Source organism: Oncorhynchus clarkii, unplaced genomic scaffold (assembly GCF_045791955.1).
Source record: "Oncorhynchus clarkii lewisi isolate Uvic-CL-2024 unplaced genomic scaffold, UVic_Ocla_1.0 unplaced_contig_645_pilon_pilon, whole genome shotgun sequence".
NCBI classification, from domain to species: Eukaryota; Metazoa; Chordata; class Actinopteri; order Salmoniformes; family Salmonidae; genus Oncorhynchus; species Oncorhynchus clarkii.
The window spans coordinates 7820-28098 of record NW_027259561.1 but is presented as its reverse complement, the minus strand read 5'-3'; the positions used below and the strand labels follow the sequence as shown (position 1 = coordinate 28098).

At 50.5% G+C, this 20279-nt stretch overlaps 1 protein-coding gene across 2 annotated transcripts; it reads left to right on the top strand.

Moving 5' to 3' along the window:
- The first annotated feature begins 780 nt into the window (after positions 1 to 780).
- LOC139400305 (retinoic acid-induced protein 1-like) lies at positions 781 to 18729 on the top strand. 2 transcript variants are annotated; one of them, XM_071145276.1, is made up of 4 exons: positions 781 to 7506; positions 8526 to 8619; positions 10587 to 10636; positions 16766 to 18729. In XM_071145276.1, exons 1-4 carry the CDS (start codon positions 781 to 783, stop codon positions 16772 to 16774), a joined length of 6879 nt encoding a protein of 2292 aa, XP_071001377.1. In that variant the 3' UTR covers positions 16775 to 18729. The 2 variants fall into 2 exon arrangements, with proteins under 2 accessions (XP_071001377.1, XP_071001376.1); XM_071145275.1 differs by lacking the exon at positions 16766 to 18729 and adding an exon at positions 14483 to 14763.
- The last annotated feature ends 1550 nt before the right edge of the window (positions 18730 to 20279 follow it).

Here is a 20279-nt window from a genome sequence, read left to right as displayed (position 1 = left end):
TGTTCACTGTTCCCTGACCAGAGTCCAGACTCCATCTTATCTTGCCCAGAAGATATGTCCGTTGCTTAGAATCTGTCAAAGGAAAATGAATCATTTGAATGTATTTCCAGTGCAGCTGTGTACAGGTGTGTACAGGTGTGTACAGGTGTGTACAGGTGTGTACAGCTGTGTACAGGTGTGTACAGGTGTGTACAGCTGTGTACAGGTGTGTACAGGTGTGTACAGCTGTGTGCAGGTGTGTACAGGTGTGTGCAGGTGTGTACAGGTGTGTACAGGTGTGTACAGCTGTGTACAGGTGTGTACAGGTGTGTACAGGTGTGTACAGGTGTGTACAGCTGTGTACAGGTGTGTACAGGTGTGTACAGGTGTGTACAGCTGTGTGCAGGTGTGTACAGGTGTGTACAGGTGTGTACAGGTGTGTACAGGTGTGTACAGGTGTGTACAGTAACATTACTTGTGAATTCAAATCGAGCATTTCTTTTAATTGAACATGATATTAAGTCAATTGATCTCAGAAAGGCAAGACTTTGTTGTTGTGTCTCTGATCTTTCCTGGTGAGATAAAGGATGTTGGGGTTAGAGACGTGAAGGTAGAGATGTAATGTCCTGGCTCTGTGATACTAACACCCCCTCCTTCTCTCTTCTGTTTTTCTATCCCTCCCCCTCTTTCCCCATCTCCCTCTCCACTCCTTCTCTCATCTCTCTCTCATCTCTCTCTCTCTGTCAGAACACCCCCACCCCCGACCCCCTCCCTCCCCCCGCCCCTCCTATAGCTGGAGCCATGCAGTCGTTCAGCAGAGAGAGGAGCGGTTTCCATGGCAACCAGCCCTGCTACCAGCAGGAGCACCATGAATTATCACGCCTGGAGAGCTACCGACAACACCCCCACCACGGACAGACCAGGCAGGTCTACGAGGCGCACGCGCTGGCCACCGCTACAGGGATGCCTCCAGCGGGACCAGGAGCCGGACCTGGACAAGGAAGTGGACCCATAACTGGACCTAAGGACTGTTACAGCCAGCAGGCATACCCTGGATACCCCCAGGGTAATGGAGGCGGTGTGGGTGGTGGTGTGGGTGGTGGAGGAGGTTCGACGCCTCATGATAAGAAGGCTTACAGTGGGGGGAGCCAAGGACCTCCTCCCACTCCCCAGCATATGCAGGCAGGCGGCTACAGCAATCACATGGGCCCGGGGGGATACCCGGCCCAGTATATGAGTGAAGGCCACCTCCAGCAGTCTAAGTGGGACGACCCAGCTCAGCTAGCTCAGTACGAGCAGGAGATGGTAGGCAGGATGGAGCCAGGTCCCCCTGGGTCCTCCCAGTATCTGGACCAGAACATGCTGGCTCACTCCCAGAGCCAGTGTCACCAGCCCCACCAGGCCTCCGCTCCGGTCTACACCAGCCCACACCACCAGCCCCATCCCGCAAACCCAGGCCAGTCCCCGTTGATGTACCCCCAGAGCCACCTCCACTACCCCCAACATCCCCCGTCCCCCTCGCCATCCTCCTCCTCCTACATGGAGAAGTGCAGCCCAATGCCCCACTGTTACAAGGGATATAGTATGCCGCCCAGCTCCCAGTACACTAGGCAGATGGGCAGCCACAGTGGTCTGAAGCAGGGGGGATACCGCCCGCCACCCCAGAACAGTTACAGCTACCAACAGACTCCCTCCAGGGGTGGCTATGAGCCCCAGCCCCCACTACAAGGCATTCCCACTCCCCAGGAGACCCACCCCAAATACCAACACTTCAGCCAGCCCCAGCAGAACTACTGTCTGTCCGAGCTGTCCGTCAGATCCCCTGAGCAGTACTACCAGACATGTAGTCCCGCCTCCAGCCACTCCCCTGCACGCTCTGTAGGCCGCTCGCCCTCCTACAGCTCCACCCCTTCCCCTTTGATGACCAATCCAGAGAACTTCCAGTACAGCCAGCCACCAATGACCCCAGGGGCGGCTTCTTCGTCCTCCTCTTCCTCAGCGGGTCTGCAGGACCAGGGCTTGCTGATGCCGCCGCGCTCCCACCCGTCCTCGTCCCCCAACGTGGCCCACCCAACCCCGCAGCACAGCTACACACAGGGGGTTTCCATGAAGGAGCGCTTCTCCGAGAAGCTGCTTGCCAACCCCAGCCTGTGGAGCCTGAATGCCCTCACCTCTCAGGTGGAGAACATCTCCAACAATGTGCAGCAGCTGCTGCTCTCCGAGGCCATGGTCGCCAACAAGAAGGGGGCCAAGCGCAGCAGCATTGGGAGCAGTGGAGGCAGCTCCTCCAAGAAGGAAGAGGTTTACAAAGGAGTGCCAGGAGGCCCCGAGGCTCAGCACGGTGGGGGTCCCATGCAGGACCCCTACAGCACAAACCAGCACCCGCTCGTCCCCATGGAGATGCAGGAGGGGGGGTACTCCAGTAGTTCTGACGAGCAGCTGGAGAGAGGGTACTACTACTGCGGCCAGGGCAGGAGCCCAGCTCAGGCCCCCAACAACACACACTTGGGCCTGGACACGGCCTCATCCTGCTCCATGACCTCACCGGATGACATGTCCACCCGGTCTGGTGACTCTGTGTCCGGCCTGCAGAGCGTGGCTTCCAGGGACAACATGACCCCTGACCCCAGGTCACAGGGGGGACACGAACCCCGACAAACCCCCATGAAGAGCGTGGGGGATGAGAGGTCCCCCGTGAGTGTGACGATTCCCAGCCCCATGAAGCAGGAGAGCCAGTCTCCTCCAGACATCCAACGTCTTGGCTTGCCACTGAAGGAAAACTTTGAGGAGTTGGCCTGGACAGAGAAAATAGCAGACTACGAGGATGATGGCGTGAAAAAGACCTCCGACAGCGAGAGTGACCGCAGAGGCAGCGATAATGTCACAGATACCTCTGAGAAGCGGGAGAAATGGCCAGAGGACGAGAAAGGCCCAGCGCTGTATAGCAAGATCAACAAAGCAGTGACCGAGGGAAAGAGCTACTGCTACGACGAGAACATGTACCACAAGATACAAAACAAATATGACCGAGGCAAAGGGGACTCGGCGGATAAGTCCCCAAGCCTCTCAGACTCCAGCCACAAGGGAGACCTGGGCCAGGAGATGAAATCAGAGGCCTTCAAATCCGAATCTCCCACTGACTCTGAGAGCTCAGTGAAGACATCCCCCTATATTTCCAGGGGTGACCTTGACCAAGATGAATATTTAACAGAGAAGGAAGACAGCTCGGAGAACACATCCCCTACCCCACGGGGCGAGGCTTTGGACCAGAGGCTCTCCGCCTCAGAGAAGAGAGAGAGCAGAGAAGAAGAGGAGGAGGATGAGGAGGGGGAGGAGGAGAGAAAGCAGAACTCCATATCTTCTCCTCTGTCTGCTGAGGAGAGAGAGGGAGAAGAGAGTGAGAGCCTGCCATCAACTGAGAGGGACCTCAACAATAGAACGAGCCCACAGGAGGAGCCTTCTGGAGAACTGTGCAGCAGAACAGAAGGCCAGAGCCTGGCTGAGCCTCAGCCTTACAGTAACACAGAGTCTGCAGAGACAGAAAGCCAAGCAGCACAACCGGATGCAACAGCAGCAGCAGTAGAATCCCCAGAAAGTGGGTCAGCCATTTGTGACACTCCACCCCAGTCTCACTCAGCCATGATGGTTTTCTCAGCTCTCAGCGAGATAGCAACACCTCCAGCTCCGTCTCACACCAGGGACCATATTGATCACAGCGATTCCAACGTGCTGGAGCCTGACTCCCCTCAGCTGCCGGGGAAGTCCATACTGCACTCAGCGCCCTCCTGGGCCAACACCCCACCCTCGCCAAAGAAAGGTGATGAGGACATGGAGCCGGGCATCAGCTGCCCAAGCGCTGTGACCCCCTCAGCCAAGCCAGAACCCGTGGCCCCATCTGCACACCCGCAGGCTTTCGGCCGGAAGCACGGCCGAGGCAGGAGGAGACTGATGCATTCAGGTGTGGAATTCAGGAGACAGCTGAGTGTGGAGAGAGAGGGGGAGAGTGCCCCCTCGCCACCGCAGAAACCCTGCATGCCCTCCAGCAAGAGTGCTCTGTTCTCCGATCAGCTAGACATGGCCGCTCACCAGGACATAATCACAACGAGCGAGACACACAAACTGCTTGTTGAGGGCTCCCGCTCCAGAATGTGCACTCGCTCATTCAACGCGCAGGACACTCCTCCTAAGGATCCCCAGCCCCCTGAAAGACGGAAACCAGGGCGGAAACCAGGTTCGAAACCAGGCCCAAAACCAGGCCCAAAGTCAGGGTTAAAACCAGGGCCTAAACCAGGACTAAAACCAGGGCCAAAACCAGGTTCAAAGCCAAGTCTAAAACCAGGACCAAAACCAGGTTTGAAACCCGATTCGAAGCCCAGCCCAAAACCAGGTTTAAAACCGGGGCCTAAACCAGGCCCAAAAACAGTTCTAAAACCAGGGCCTAAACCGGGTCCAAAACCAGGACCAAAACCTGGTCCAAAACCAACTGAAGGAGCACCCCGTGGTCGTCCCAGGGGTACGGGCTCTAAGTCGAAGTTGGCAGAACAGGAAGGTCCCATTCCACCCATAACAGGGGGTCCAGGAAGAGGCCAGAAGAGCTTGAGCATCAACAGTCAGCAAGGTGATGGGAAACAGGAAGTGAAAGCTCCAGGCAAGGACGGAAAGAACATGGTCCTGAGATCCAGGAAGCCCCCCCAGGATAAGCTTCCAAAGGAAAAAGAGAAGGCGCAATCTGAGGGAATCCTGACTCAAACCCTGACAGGTATAACAAAGCCCAATGCAGTGTTACAAAATGAGGAACGTATGAGCATAGAGCCAGCCATCCCTGTCTTTCCTAACCAGACAGACACAAGTATAACAGACACCAGTGTAACAGACTCCAGTAAACCAGACACCAGTGTAACAGACACCAGTAAACCAGACACCAGTGTAACAGACACCAGTGTAACAGACACCAGTGTAACAGACACCAGAGTAACAGACCCCAGTAAAACCAACACCAGTATAACAGACACCAGTAAACCAGACACCAGTGTAACAGACACCAGTGTAACAGACACCAGTGTAACAGACACCAGAGTAACAGACCCCAGTAAAACCAACACCAGTATAACAGACACCAGTAAACCAGACACCAGTGAAACCGACACCATTGCAACAGACGTCAGTGTAACAGACACCAGAGTAACAGACACTAGTGTATCAGACCCCAATGTAACAGACACCAGTGTAACAGACACCAGTGTAACAGACACCAGCGTAACAGACACCAGCATAAAAGACAACAGTGTAACAGACAACAGTGTAACAGACATTAGTATACCTGTCGCTCCACCTGAGAAACCTAAAGAACCGACTGTAGCTGTACCTCTTGAAACTGCACCTGTACCTCCACTCAAAAGAAAACCCAGTCCTCTGCCTCTAGAGCCTCCGGTGAAGAAAAAGCGAGGTCCAAAACCAAAACCAAAACCACAACAGCCCCAGCCTGAAACTCCCCATTCTGACCAGGCCAACCAGCCTCCATTAGTCAAACCCAATGAGATGGGTGTCCGAGGGCCCAAGAGAAGGCTAAAGAGAGGCAGGCACATCAAGACCTCTCTGATCACTGTGCTGACCAAAGATAACCCTCCTCCAACGATGGCTGATGGTGATGTGGTTAGTGAAATGCCCAGTGTCCCTTCTCAGTGTCCCACTAAAACCAAGTACCTCCCCCCGCGCAAAGGCAGGGGTCTGAAATACGAGGCCATGGTTCAGAAAATAAACTCGGGCACCGGTTCGAAGAAACACCCGCCAACACCACAGCCCGAGAGCACAGAGGCGACAGTAGATGAAGTGACGTCAAAGCCTGTGTCGCTGCCCGTCTCGGAGGAGAGCGAGGCCCCAGTGGCGGCGGTGAGCGCCCCTGATGTGTCACGGGAGGAGTTAGCAAGAGACGTGGGGAGCTCCACGGGGGCCCAGAACACAGAACAGGAGAGAAGGGTGCAGCAGAACACCGGGGAGGGGGTGCAGCCGGAGCCACTCCCATCAGGTGTGCCAGACGCTGCAGCGGCGAGCGGCGCCAACAAACCCACCAGGACCAAGAGGAGGAAATGGGCCATGGTAGAGAGCACGGACGCCACGGTGGTCGCCATGGAGACGGGGAGCCTGATCATCAACACGCCGCGGCTGGCCAAGCAGAGGGCCATCAAGAACAACCACGAGATGCACCTGAAACAGAGGAGGAGGAAGAAGAAGGGAGGACAGCCTTCAGAGGGGCCTGTGGCTGGCGAGGAGGTAGAGACAACAACAGCAGAACAGCAGACAGAGACACCCACTGACACAGCGTTAACAACAACGCCCGCTCTACCAGCCGGCCCAGGTGAGATCACAGACAGCCCGCAGGTGATCGCCACAGAAATGATCCAGCCGCCTCCCTCCAAACGAGGGAGGAAGCCCTCTTCATCCCCCTCCAAAAAGAGAGGGAGAGCACCAGGTGAACAGCAGAGCAGCAAACCTCTGAGGGTTCACAAAAAACCTGGTCCTAAAAAGGGAATCAAAGACGCCATGGAGGTGATTGAAGCGGTGGTAAAGGCTGCAGGGAGGGAGGCCAGACTCAAGAAGAAGAAATGGAAAAAGGAAAGTCCTGCAGTGTCAGAGGAAAAGCAGCCAGAGCCCTCTCTCAAACAGGTACTGAGTAAGACTCCTAAAAGCAGAATCAAACACTCCTTCTGTCCATATGTGCGTATGGACAGCTCCAGAGACTTCACCTCTCTCTGTACCATCGTCAACAGGCGCGATGAAGAGCTGAAGATGGTGCTTCAGAAGCCCCGGAAAAAGAGCCCGGACAAAATTAAAAACTCAGTCACAGTTGCCAAGGCGATACCCAGCTCCTCAGCTATGCTCCAGGGGCCCTTGGTTAACAAAACGTTAATTGACAGGTGTCTAACGTGTTGCCTGTGTGGAAAGCCAGCAAATTACCGTGAGCTGGGGGATTTGTGTGGGCCCTACTTCCCAGAGGATAGCATCCCCCGCAAAATCCTGTCAGCAAGACATATAGAAACCCAGAGGGAAAACCGAGAGAAAATAAGCTCCAACAGTAGCATCAGGGAACCAAGCAGCAGCACCCCAACAAGCGAAGGAGACCCCGGCTTTAAAAAGGAAGTTAGTAAAAAGGTGGATATGGAGACAGTCACAAAGCAGGGCAGTAGTAGTAGTGGTGGGAGTCACCATCATCAGCCCCACCCCCACCATTGGCGCCCCAGGAGGGCAGAGAGGGCACCGGCGGAGGGCGGAAGCACGCACCGGCCCACCCTACGGGATCGGTTCAGGAGGATGCAGAAGCTCCAGGGGGAGAGGAGGGCTGCGGAGGCCACAGCTGGTGGTCAGGAAGGGGGCAATGGAGGAGGAGGCCTCCTCCAGAGACTGCAGGGGGAGGCTGAGGCTAAGGAACACTGGGCCCATGAGAACTGTGCTATCTGGACCAATGGGATCATCATGGTGGCAGGGAGGCTGTACGGCCTGAAAGAGGCTGTTCACACCTCCACAGAAACGGTGAGACCTTCTTCTTTCTCTATGCTGATTTCTCTCTTTTTCTTTCTCTCTCTCTTTCCACCTCTCTCTCTCCGGTTGATACTGATACTGCATCTTACCAATGGAGAGTCAATATTTCAAGTGCTGTATTTCACATACAGTAAACTGTACATGATTGTGATCTATAATTCTAACCTCCCACAGTTAGAAATGAATGGGTTTTTTACATTACTATGAAATGGAATAATAATAAAAAATAGATCACAAATAAGAAAAACATTTGCCATGTTCAAGTCTATTTTGTAGGGAACATATTGGACACAGTGACGTATTGGACACAGTGACATATTGGACACAGTGACGTATTGGACACAGTGACATATTGGACACAGTGACGTATTGAACACAGTGACATGTTGGACACAGTGACATATTGTCCACAGTGACATATTGTCCACAGTGACATGTTGGACACAGTGACATATTGTCCACAGTGACATGTTGGACACAGTGACATATTGTCCACAGTGACATATTGTCCACAGTGACATATTGGACACAGTGACATATTGGACACAGTGACGTATTGGACACAGTGACATATTGGACACAGTGACGTATTGGACACAGTGACATATTGTCCACAGTGACATATTGGATACAGTGACATACTGTCCACAGTGACATATTGTCCACAGTGACATATTGGACACAGTGACGTATTGGACACAGTGACGTATTGGACACAGTGACATATTGTCCACAGTGATATATTGGACACAGTGACATATTGAACACAGTGACATATTGGACACAGTGACATATTGGACACAGTGACATATTGGACACAGTGACATATTGGACACAGTGACATATTTTTGGCAACATCAAGTAGATGCTTTATTATTAACTGGAGACTGTCTGTCTGCCTGTCTGTCCGTCTGTCTGCCTGTCTGCCCGTCTGTATGGCTCTATGTCTCTCTGTCTGGCTGGCTGTCCCTCTGTCCGTCTTTCTCTCTGTCTGTCTGTCTGGTCTCCAGAGCTGTTCCAAGTGCCAGAGAGTGGGCGCGTCCATCAGCTGCTGCTGGAAAGGCTGCCCTCACAAATACCACTACATCTGCGCCAAGGAGATAGGTAAGAGCCCTCAGAGAGAGAGAGAGAGGAGAGAGAGAGGAGAGAGGAGGAGAGAGAGAGAGAGGAGAGGAGAGAGAGAGGAGGAGAGGATGAGATAGGTAAGAGCCCTCAGAGAGAGAGAGAGAGAGGAGAGAGGAGGAGAGAGGAGGAGAGGAGGAGATAGGTAAGAGCCCTCAGAGAGAGAGAGAGAGGAGAGAGAGAGGAGAGAGGAGGAGAGGAGGAGATAGGTAAGAACCCTCAGAGAGAGAGAGAGAGGAGAGAGAGAGGAGAGAGGAGGAGAGGAGGAGATAGGTAAGAGCCCTCAGAGAGAGAGAGAGAGGAGAGAGGAGGAGAGAGAGGGGAGAGGAGGAGAGAGGAGAAGATAGGTAAGAGCCCTCAGAGAGAGAGAGAGAGGAGAGAGAGAGGAGAGAGGAGGAGAGGAGGAGATAGGTAAGAGCCCTCAGAGAGAGAGAGAGAGAGGAGAGAGGAGGGGAGGAGGAGATAGGTAAGAGCCCTCAGAGAGAGAGAGAGAGAGGAGAGAGGAGGAGAGAGAGGGGAGAGGAGGAGAGAGGAGGAGAGGAGGAGATAGGTAAGAGCCCTCGGAGAGAGAGAGAGAGAGAGAGAGGAGAGAGAGGAAAGGGATGGAGAGAGGAGGAGAGAGGTAAGAGCCCTCGGAGAGAGAGAGAGAGAGAGAGGAGAGAGAGGAGAGAAGAGGAGAGGAGGAGATAGGTAAGAGCCCTTGGAGAGAGAGAGAGAGAGAGAGAGAGAGAGAGAGAGAGAGAGAGAGGAGAGAGGAGGAGAGGAGGAGATAGGTAAGAGCCCTCAGAGAGAGAGAGAGAGAGAGAGAGAGAGAGAGAGAGGAAAGGGATGGAGAGAGGAGGAGAGAGGTAAGAGCCCTCGGAGAGAGAGAGAGAGAGAGAGGAGAGAGAGGAGAGAAGAGGAGAGGAGGAGATAGGTAAGAGCCCTTGGAGAGAGAGAGAGAGAGAGAGAGAGAGAGAGAGAGAGAGAGGAGAGAGGAGGAGAGGAGGAGATAGGTAAGAGCCCTCAGAGAGAGAGAGAGAGAGAGAGAGAGAGAGAGAGGAAAGGGATGGAGAGAGGAGGAGAGAGGTAAGAGCCCTCGGAGAGAGAGAGAGAGAGGAAAGGGATGGAGAGAGGAGGAGAGAGGTAAGAGCCCTCAGAGAGAGAGAGCGAGAGATGAGAGGGATGGAGAGAGGAGGAGATAGGTAAGAGCCCTCAGAGAGAGAGAGAGAGAGAGGAGAGAGGAGGAGAGGGATGGATAAAGCAGGCAAGAAGGAGTGGGAGGAGTAGGAGGGAAGGGTGAAGGGGGAGGGGAGTAAGAGGGAAGGGTGAAGGGGGAGGGGAGTAAGAGGGAAGGGTGAAGGGGGAGGGGAGTAAGAGGGAAGGGTGAAGGGGGAGGGGAGTAAGAGGGAAGGGTGAAGGGGGAGGGGAGTAAGAGGGAAGGGTGAAGGGGGAGGGGGAATGAAGGGGTGGAGGTAGCGTGTGTGTGTGTGTGTGTGTGTGTGTGTGTGTGTGTGTGTGTGTGTGTGTGTGTCATTTGTGTATAAGCATATGCTGTATGTAGGTATGGCCTCCCCTCACATTACATCATGCCATCAGTAGGTACCGTGGGGATTAGAACTCCTCACAGAGGCAGCACTGAGAGAACTGAAGGACCAGTTTAATCCTGCAGAGTACACCATGGCTGCAACCTACCTCATCCTATCATTCTCTCCTTCCTTCTCTCTCTCTCCCTCTCTGTCTCTCCCTCCTTCCTTCTCTCTCTCCCTCTCTGTCTCTCTCTCCTTCCATCTCTTCCTCTCTCCCTCCTTCCTTCTCTCTCTCCCTCTCTATATCTCTCTCTGCTTCCTTCCTTCTCTCTCTCTCTCCCTCTCTCTCTCTCTCTCCTTCCTTCTTTCCCTACCTCTATCTTTCTCTTTCCTTCTCTCCCTCTCTGTCTCCTTCCTTCTCTCTCTTTCTCTCTCTCTCAGGCTGCATGTTCCAAGACGACAACTTTTCACTGAAATGTCCGAAACACAAGGTAAGCAAATAAACAGAATCCGTCTGTACACATGCAAAAGGGAGATAAATAGTAGAACAATCTATGTAACTATAGCAACAATCCATTGGATAGGGTATGTCCTGGGCAGAGAGCACTGGACTGAACCATCAGAGGGAGGTCAGAGGGAGGTCAGAGGGAGGTTAGAGGGAGGTCAGAGGGAGGTCAGAGGGAGGTTAGAGGGAGATTAGAGGGAGGTCAGAGGCAGGTTAGAGGGAAGTTAGAGGGAGGTCAGAGGGAGGTCAGAGGGAGGTTAGAGGGAAGTTAGAGGGAAGTTAGAGGGAGGTCAGAGGGAGGTCAGAGGGAGGTTAGAGGGAAGTTAGAGGGAGTTCAGAGGGAAGTCAGAGGGAGGTCAGAGGGAGGTTAGAGGGAAGTTAGAGGGAAGTTAGAGGGAGGTCAGAGGGAGGTCAGAGGGAGGTTAGAGGGAGGTTAGAGGGAGGTCAGAGGGAGGTCAGAGGGAGGTTAGAGGGAAGTTAGAGGGAGGTCAGAGGGAGGTCAGAGGGAGGTTAGAGGGAAGTTAGAGGGAAGTCATAGGGAGGTCAGAGGGAGGTCAGAGGGAAGTTAGAGGGAGGTCAGAGGGAGGTTAGAGGGAAGTTAGAGGGAGGTCAGAGGGAATTTAGAGGGAGGTTAGAGGGACTAGTAGCATTGGTGGTAGTCAAACCATAGTGCAACATGGGGCTGATAGAAGGCCCAGATGTCAAGGATCAAAGGTCAGGGAGTGAGGGGTCATAGAGGGACTGAGGGAGGAACCAGTTAGCTCAGGGAGTTATGATTCTTCAGGCTGTCTGAGCGCCTCACTCTGTCCTCCGAGGTATTTCTGTACCAGCTCCTGACACACAGACTTAGATTGACAGACAGAGAGGGGGGAGAGATGGGGTGATTTTTATTCATTATAAATTAACATTTTAGTATTTATTGGAGTTTTTATTTTTTATGAGTTAAGGAATTAAAGAAGAAGGGCAGAGAAATAAAGAGAGGGGGAGAAGTAGAGAAATGTTGGAGACTGTACTCACCCCTGTCGGTTTAGCTGACCTGGGACAGAGGCATTCTGACCCTGACTTGGCTTCAGGATCCTGAGGGGGAGAGAGAGTGATGAGAAGTATAGGAGACAGTAAGATATGTGAAGTATAGGAGACAGTAAGATATGTGAAGTATAGGAGAAAGTAAGAGATGTGAAGTATAGGAGACAGTCAGAGATGTGAAGTATAGGAGGCAGTCAGAGATGTGAAGTATAGGAGGCAGTCAGAGATGTGAAGTATAGGAGACAGTCAGAGATGAGAAGTATAGGAGACAGTCAGAGATGAGAAGTATAGGAGACAGTAAGATATGTGATGTATAGGAGACAGTAAGAGATGTGAAGTATAGGAGACAGTCAGAGATGTGAAGTATAGGAGACAGTAAGATATGTGAAGTATAGGAGACAGTCAGAGATGTGAAGTATAGGAGACAGTAAGATATGTGAAGTATAGGAGACAGTCAGAGATGTGAAGTATAGGAGACAGTCAGAGATGTGAAGTATAGGAGGCAGTCAGAGATGTGAAGTATAGGAGACAGTCAGAGATGAGAAGTATAGGAGACAGTCAGAGATGTGAAGTATAGGAGACAGTCAGAGATGTGAAGTATAGGAGACAGTAAGAGCCACTTATGTGCAGTCAGTAGGGGGCAGCACTGTTCTCTACTGTACCTGTTAGTGGGAGGGCTCTTTGGCTTCTTCTGTACTTTCTTGGCTTGTCCTGGAGACTCACCCACCCTGAGAGAACAGAACCATACACATCAGAATAATGATGCTTTTATCTCCGTAAACATTCCTATAATCCAAGACTCCCATCTCTCTATCCCCTCTGGTTAGGAATTTCTAATACTGTGATATTACAATACATTACATTTCAGTTTTTGACAGAGACAGACATACAGAGAATGACATATAGTGACAGAGACAGACATACAGAGAATGACATATAGTGACAGAGACAGACATACAGAGAATGACATATAGTGACAGAGACAGACATACAGAGAATGACATATAGTGACAGAGACAGACATACAGAGAATGACATATAGTGACAGAGACAGACATACAGAGAATGACATATAGTGACAGAGACAGACATAAGAGAATGACATATAGTGACAGAGACAGACATACAGAGAATGACATATAGTGACAGAGACAGACATACAGAGAATGACATATGGTGACAGAGACAGACATACAGAGAATGACATATAGTGACAGAGACAGACATACAGAGAATGACATATAGTGACAGAGACAGACATACAGAGAATGACATATAGTGACAGAGACAGACATACAGAGAATGACATATAGTGAAAGAGACAGACATACAGAGAATGACATATAGTGACAGAGACAGACATACAGAGAATGACATATAGTGACAGAGACAGACATACAGAGAATGACATATAGTGACAGAGACAGACATACAGAGAATGACATATGGTGACAGAGACAGACATACAGAGAATGACATATAGTGACAGAGACAGACATACAGAGAATGACATATAGTGACAGAGACAGACATACAGAGAATGACATATAGTGACAGAGACAGACATACAGAGAATGACATATGGTGACAGAGCAGAGAATGACATATAGTGACAGAGACAGACATACAGAGAATGACATATAGTGACAGAGACAGACATACAGAGAATGACATATAGTGACAGAGACAGACATACAGAGAATGACATATAGTGACAGTGACAGAGAGTAAGGAAAAAGAGAGTGAGAGAGACATTAACACACACACATAAACAGACAGACACACACTCATAAATGGACAGAGAGAGAGTCAGACACAGACAGAGACAGAGGATGTGTGTAACCAAGGTCGTGTTTCTCTGCATCTCCCGTGGCAACAGCCTATCAGGCATCTCTGCCTGGCGCTGAGCACTATTGACTGGCCAGTCCACTAACACCACTGTTAACGCCACCTGAACACCGAACACTGATTGGTCTCACACAGCCTTCTGCAGGGCTGGAGGTCAGCCTGTCGATTCCCTCCCATCACTAAACACAGACTCTAATAGAGTGTTCAGCACCAAGCTGAAAGGCTAGCAGACATAGGATAGGAATCCAGCTCCAACTGGGTTGACAGAGTTCAGTCTCATCCATGTCGGCACCCACTGTTCTAATCTACAACAAACACATTCTATGCAAAGGAACAAGAATGTTACTGTTGTGGAATGTATGTTGCCCATTAACATCCATATAGGGCCCTGGTCAAAAGAAGTGCTCTACTTAATAGTGTGCCATTTGAGATGAAGCCCTACGCACATTAAGATGTCATCCGCTACATTTGTTCATTTTAAATGACTGCACAGGGAGTCCTACGAATGACCTTGACAAAATGGCAAATCATCCTACACTTTATCCCACTAGCTACCTCTCACACTGCACCTCTCGGAAAACATTAGTCAGCCACGCTGTGCATTGTTATGACTGAAAGTGGGAGTGTGATCACATTAGCAGCCCACTCTTCCTGTTTTGTTTGGATTTCCAAGGTTGCAGTTTTCTTTATGGGAGGCGCCATCTGGTGGCGGTAACGCCACACTGCACTCTGGAGGAAGGTCAATGATGGAGGGAAGGGGGAGGGGAGAGAGAGGGGTACTGACATTCAGCAGGGAGCAGCGGTGCATTGAAGCAGCAGCCTCTCTCTCATCTCCTCTCCTCTCTCCTCTCCTCTCTCCTCTCCCTCCTCTATTCTCCCCCTCCCTCCCTCCTCTATTCTCCCCCTCCCTCCCTCCCTCCTATATTCTCCCCATCCCTCTCTCCTCTCCTCTGTGTAGACTGACAGACAAGGGTGAAAATCTGGCTGCTGATCAAAAAAGCATCACGCCCACCTCTGCCTTCCCCTCACTCCCTCCATCTCTCTCTTCTCCTCTTCTCTCTTCACCCCCTGCCTTCCCCTTGCTCCCTCCATCTCTCCTCCCTCTCCCTCCCTCTCTCTCTTTTCTCCTTTCCTGTCCCTGTATCCTATCCCCCTCCCTCCTCTCTTCCCCTCCCACGTATAGAAGAACAGAGACAGAGAGAGAATGAGAGAGAGAGAGAGAGAGAGAGAGAGAGAGAGAGAGAGAGGGAGAGAGAGAGAGAGAAAGAGAGGAGAAAGATAGAGGGATAGAGAGAGAGAAATAGAGAGAGAGAGAGAGAGAGAGACAGAGAGGGATAGAGAGAGAGAAAGAGCGAGACAGGGAGAGAGAGAGAAAGAGGGAGAGAGAGAGAGAGAGGAGAAAGACAGAGGGATAGAGAGAGAGAAATAGGGAGAGAGAGAGAAAGAGAGAGAGAGAGGGGGGGGGAGAGAGAGAGAGAGAGAGAGAGAGGAGGAAGACAGAGGGATAGAGAGAGAGAAAGAGGGAGAGAGAGAGAGAGAGAGAGAGAGGGAGGCTGGTGGGTCTGTGTGATGCTAATTTAGCAGACTGAGCAGCCTAATCAGAGAGCAGTAGAGATACACAGACACAATCCCAGGCACAACCCCCCCCCACCCCCCCACCACCCCACCCAGGTCTCCATGGAACTCTGCCTCTGTTCTCTGCTCCTCTGCTCTCCTCCTCTCACTGTTCTACAACACAGACACAGACACCAGCAGGAGGGATGGAGGAAGGAAAGGAGGGTGGAAGGGAGCAATCTCACATGGGCAGGGAACTGCTGCACACACAGGCCCACACACACACACGCACACAGGCACACACACAGGCACACACAGACAGGCACACACACACAGGCACATACACACACACAGGCAAACGCACAAACACAGGCCCACACACACACACACACGCACACAGGCACACACACACACAGGCACACACAAACAGTTACACACACACACAGGCACATACACAGAGGCACATACACACACACAGGCAAACGCACACACACAGGCACAGATACACACAGGCACCCACACACACGCACACACACACACACACACACACACACACACACACACACACACACACACACAGGCAAGCGCACACACACAACAGGCAGACATATACACAGGCACACACAAACAGCAGGCACATATTGTGCAAACTCACACAAAAACGTATGAACATTGTGAATGTTCACAAACACACACACACACACACATATTACACACACAGTAGGAGACAAACAGAGGCTGTTTTTGTGTTCTCTGCGGATGTGTAGAAACAAAAGGAGAGCAGCGGGCCGTTACATCACAGAGAGACTCAGAGATACAAAGAGAATGAGAAAGGGAGACAGAGACTACATATAGAGAGAGAGAAAGAGAGATAATATAGAGAGACAGAAGAGAAAGAGAATACTGAGAGACACAGGGAGAGAGATTCAGCAAGAGAAAGAGAGAGGGAGGGGGAGAGATTCAGAAAGAGAAAGAGAGAGGGAGGGGGAGAGGAATAGAAAGAGAGAGAGAGAGAGCGAGAGAGAGAGAGAGAGAGAGAGAGAGGGGAGAGAGAGAGAGAGAGAGAGAGGGGGAGAGAGAGAGAGAGAGAGAGGGGGAGAGAGAGAGAGAGAGAGAGAGATAGAGAGAGAGAGAGAGAGAGAGACTACTGAGGATAAGGGGGAAGCACCCCACCATTGTAGTTAGTAGGCGTTCCCACCTTGTCATTCACAGGAGCCAGTTCACTGGCCAGCTGCATCCTCCATCCTCCACTACCGCACACTGCAGCTAGCTTTCATGTCTACAGTTGTGCAGAACCACACACACACACCAGCGCACAAGCACACACATTGCAGCTTTCATGTTAGCTCAGAGCAGAGACTCAGGCACACAGACACTGCAGCTTTCATGTTTGCAGTGACCATGGCAATTAAAGGTCCCATCCTGCGCTGGCCATGGAGAATAACACACACACATTGCAGTGCTGTGAGTGCTGGTGCGCTCTATTTCAGAAGGCATGAGTACATATGTCCAGAGAGAGAGAGAGAGACCTACTGAACCTGCAGACAGTATGACACAACACACACAGATCACCCATACACTCTCAAAAGCACAATATTCATTTTTTTCATATATAACATTATCTTTGTGCACGTGTTTTGAAGTGAACAGCAATCGCCCTCATACATAATTTGTCTTTGTCTTCCAGGCTTTGTAAAATAGAGCACTACCCAGCCCCAGTGAGCATCACCTATGCAGTGCGACAGACAGACAGACAGACAGATAGGACATCCCCCCACCCAAACCTGATGATGATGAGTCAGACGCATCAGCCAATGGGGACGGCTGGGGATCCTCTGAGGCACCACCGATGGCACCACCGATGGCAGCAATACAGACACAAGACAGCAGGTCCCTCAGAGCAACCCCCGTAACCCCTGGCAACGGCACTGCTTTATCTCAGCCACCCCTGATAACCAGACAGAGAGACAGAGAGACAGAGAGAGGGACTGCATAGTCTGTCTGACAGACAGTATCCTTCACGGACAGACGGACTGCGGTGTTTTGAGAGAGTCTTTCACAGCCCTGTCTGTCTGTGTCTGGAGTCTAGACACCTGGCAGCCATGGTTACTTAGAGACCACCCCTCCAGAGAGAGAGGGGGAGAGAGAGGGGGAGAGACAGGGAGCTGTTTTAAATTCACGCTGCACTGTTATGTCTCTGGAACGGTCGCTATCATTTTTGGACACCTGGTGGATTGCGATTGGCCAGAATAGGCCCCCTCCGGCTCTGCTGTCCGAGTTCCAGGTTGCGGTGTGTGTGTGACATCAACTGTGTGTGTGTGACATGGACTGTGTGTGTGTGTGTGTGTGACATGGACTGTGTGTGTGTGTGTGACATGGACTGTGTGTGTGTGTGCTTGTACAAGGAAGGGAACGAGCGTGTTCCAATTCAAGATGTCATGCGTCAAAAGAAGCCGCCCCTCCCCTGGATGTATCTCAATGTGCGCTTAAGTGTTATAAAAATGTACATTGCGTGTTTTAACAGATTCTAAATATGATTCTGATATCGACAGAAAGAAAAAATGACTGAATATAACGCTCTTCTTCCGGTATGTATTTTGATGTGCATATTACGGCTATACGACACCATTGAGTCAGCGTTGGTATCTGTCCCGCTTTGTGTTCAATTAAACATTTTTATAAAAATAAAGGTTTCAATATTCACACTAGCGTACTACTTTAGAATGCATGCCTTATACATCGCTTCATTCTAAGTGGGTAGTGTGCTAATTTGGATATTGGGGGGGGGGGGTCAAAACTCTGGAGGTCACCGAGTCGAAGTTCAGACGTGTGCTCATACAACATGATGTACAGTAGACGCCACATCATCACCATAAAGGTTAAAGGTCAGGGCATAGGGCCCGGCCGGCATCATCTCACACGTCGTCATCTCATCTCACCACAGTTCTTCATCAATATCTCTGTCCATCATCTCCATCACCAAAGGCTGCTGTCTCCATAAAAATGAACAAGTATTCGACTCCAATAGATTCTTAGTCCTACACGACTTGAGTTCTCAGCACCATAGAGCTGAATCAACCGTACAGAGACTCAAATATGTCATAATATGGACACCGTACAGTAACACAGTCCTCCCCATTAAATGGGGAACCGTGACTGTTGTACGGTGTCCGTATTCGGACTGTTTCAGTTTTCTGACTCCACATCAAGTGTATCTCTCTCATTCCTTTCTCTGTATGTGGCACTCACAGTAGCGTAGCCTGTTCCCCTTACTGCAGCATTCTCACACACACAGACAGCCTCTTTAGGGTGTAGTGTACAGTACTTCAGTACTACTTTAGGGTGTAGTGTACAGTACTTTAGTACTTCATATCAGTGGACACATACAGTATTAGGGCGTACAGTACAGACAAGAGCAAAGCATCACACCACAAACCTCTTCTTCTTCTGATTCTTGATTATGATGCTCTCATTATTTAATGGTGTATATAAGTATTTGACGCTGTTTAACTGTAAGATGTGATGTACTAATATAATTGTGTATAGTATTTCCTAGAGATGTTTATTTTCTATAAAATGAATATGTTATTGCTTATAAAAATGTTATTAAAAGAATCCATTCAGAAAAGAGACTTTTGGGAATGTCACTCGTTCTAAGTTGAGCATGCGGTGTTTTTTATTGTTCATGTTTTCATTGTTTGAATCGATGACACTACAGCATCAATGTGTGAACTGTTTTTGTAACGCCAATGTCAAATATACCAGCACCTTTCAACGCTGCCCAGGCCAAGGACTGTTCTTTTTTCTCATCTTCTTCCAAACCTGCACTGACACACAGACACACATTTGTGATCATTAATGACAGACTGTGAGGACAGAAATACAGATGTAAGAATAGGACATGTCACGACACACACACAGTACACACACACACACAGTACACACACACAGCACACACACACAGTACACACACACACACACACACACACACACACACACACACACACACACACACACACACACACACACACACACACACACACACACACACACACACACACACAGTACACACACAGTACACACACAGTACACACACACACACACACACACACACACACACACAGTACACACACACACACACAGTACACACACACACACACACACACACACACACACACACACACACACACACACACACACACATACACAGTACACACACAGTACACACACAGTACACACACACACACACACACACACACACAGTACACACACACACACACAGTACACACACACACACACACACACACAGTACACACAGTACACACACACACAGTACACACAGTACACACACACAGTACACACAGTACACACAGTACACACAGTACACACACACACACACACACACACACACACACACACACACACAGTACACACACACACACACACACACACACAGTACACACACACACACACAGTACACACACACACACAGTACACACAGTACACACACACACACACAGTACACACACACACACACAGTACACACACACACACACACACACACACAGTACACACAGTACACACACACACACAGTACACACACACACACACAGTACACACAGTACACACACACACACACAGTACACACACACACACAGTACACACACACACACACACAGTACACACACACACACAGTACACACACACACACACACAGTACACACACACACACACACACATACACAGTACACACACAGTACACACACACACACACACACACACACACACACACACACACACACACACACACAGTACACACACACACACACACACACACACACACACACACACAGTACACACAGTACACACACACACACAGTACACACACACACAGTACACACAGTACACACAGTACACACACACAGTACACACAGTACACACACACAGTACACACACACACAGTACACACAGTACACACACACACAGTACACACAGTACACACACACAGTACACACACACACACAGTACACACACACACACACACACACACACACACACACACACACACACACACAGTACACACACACACACAGTACACACACACACACAGTACACACAGTACACACACACACACACACACACACACACACACACACACACACACACACACACAGTACACACACACACACACACACACACAC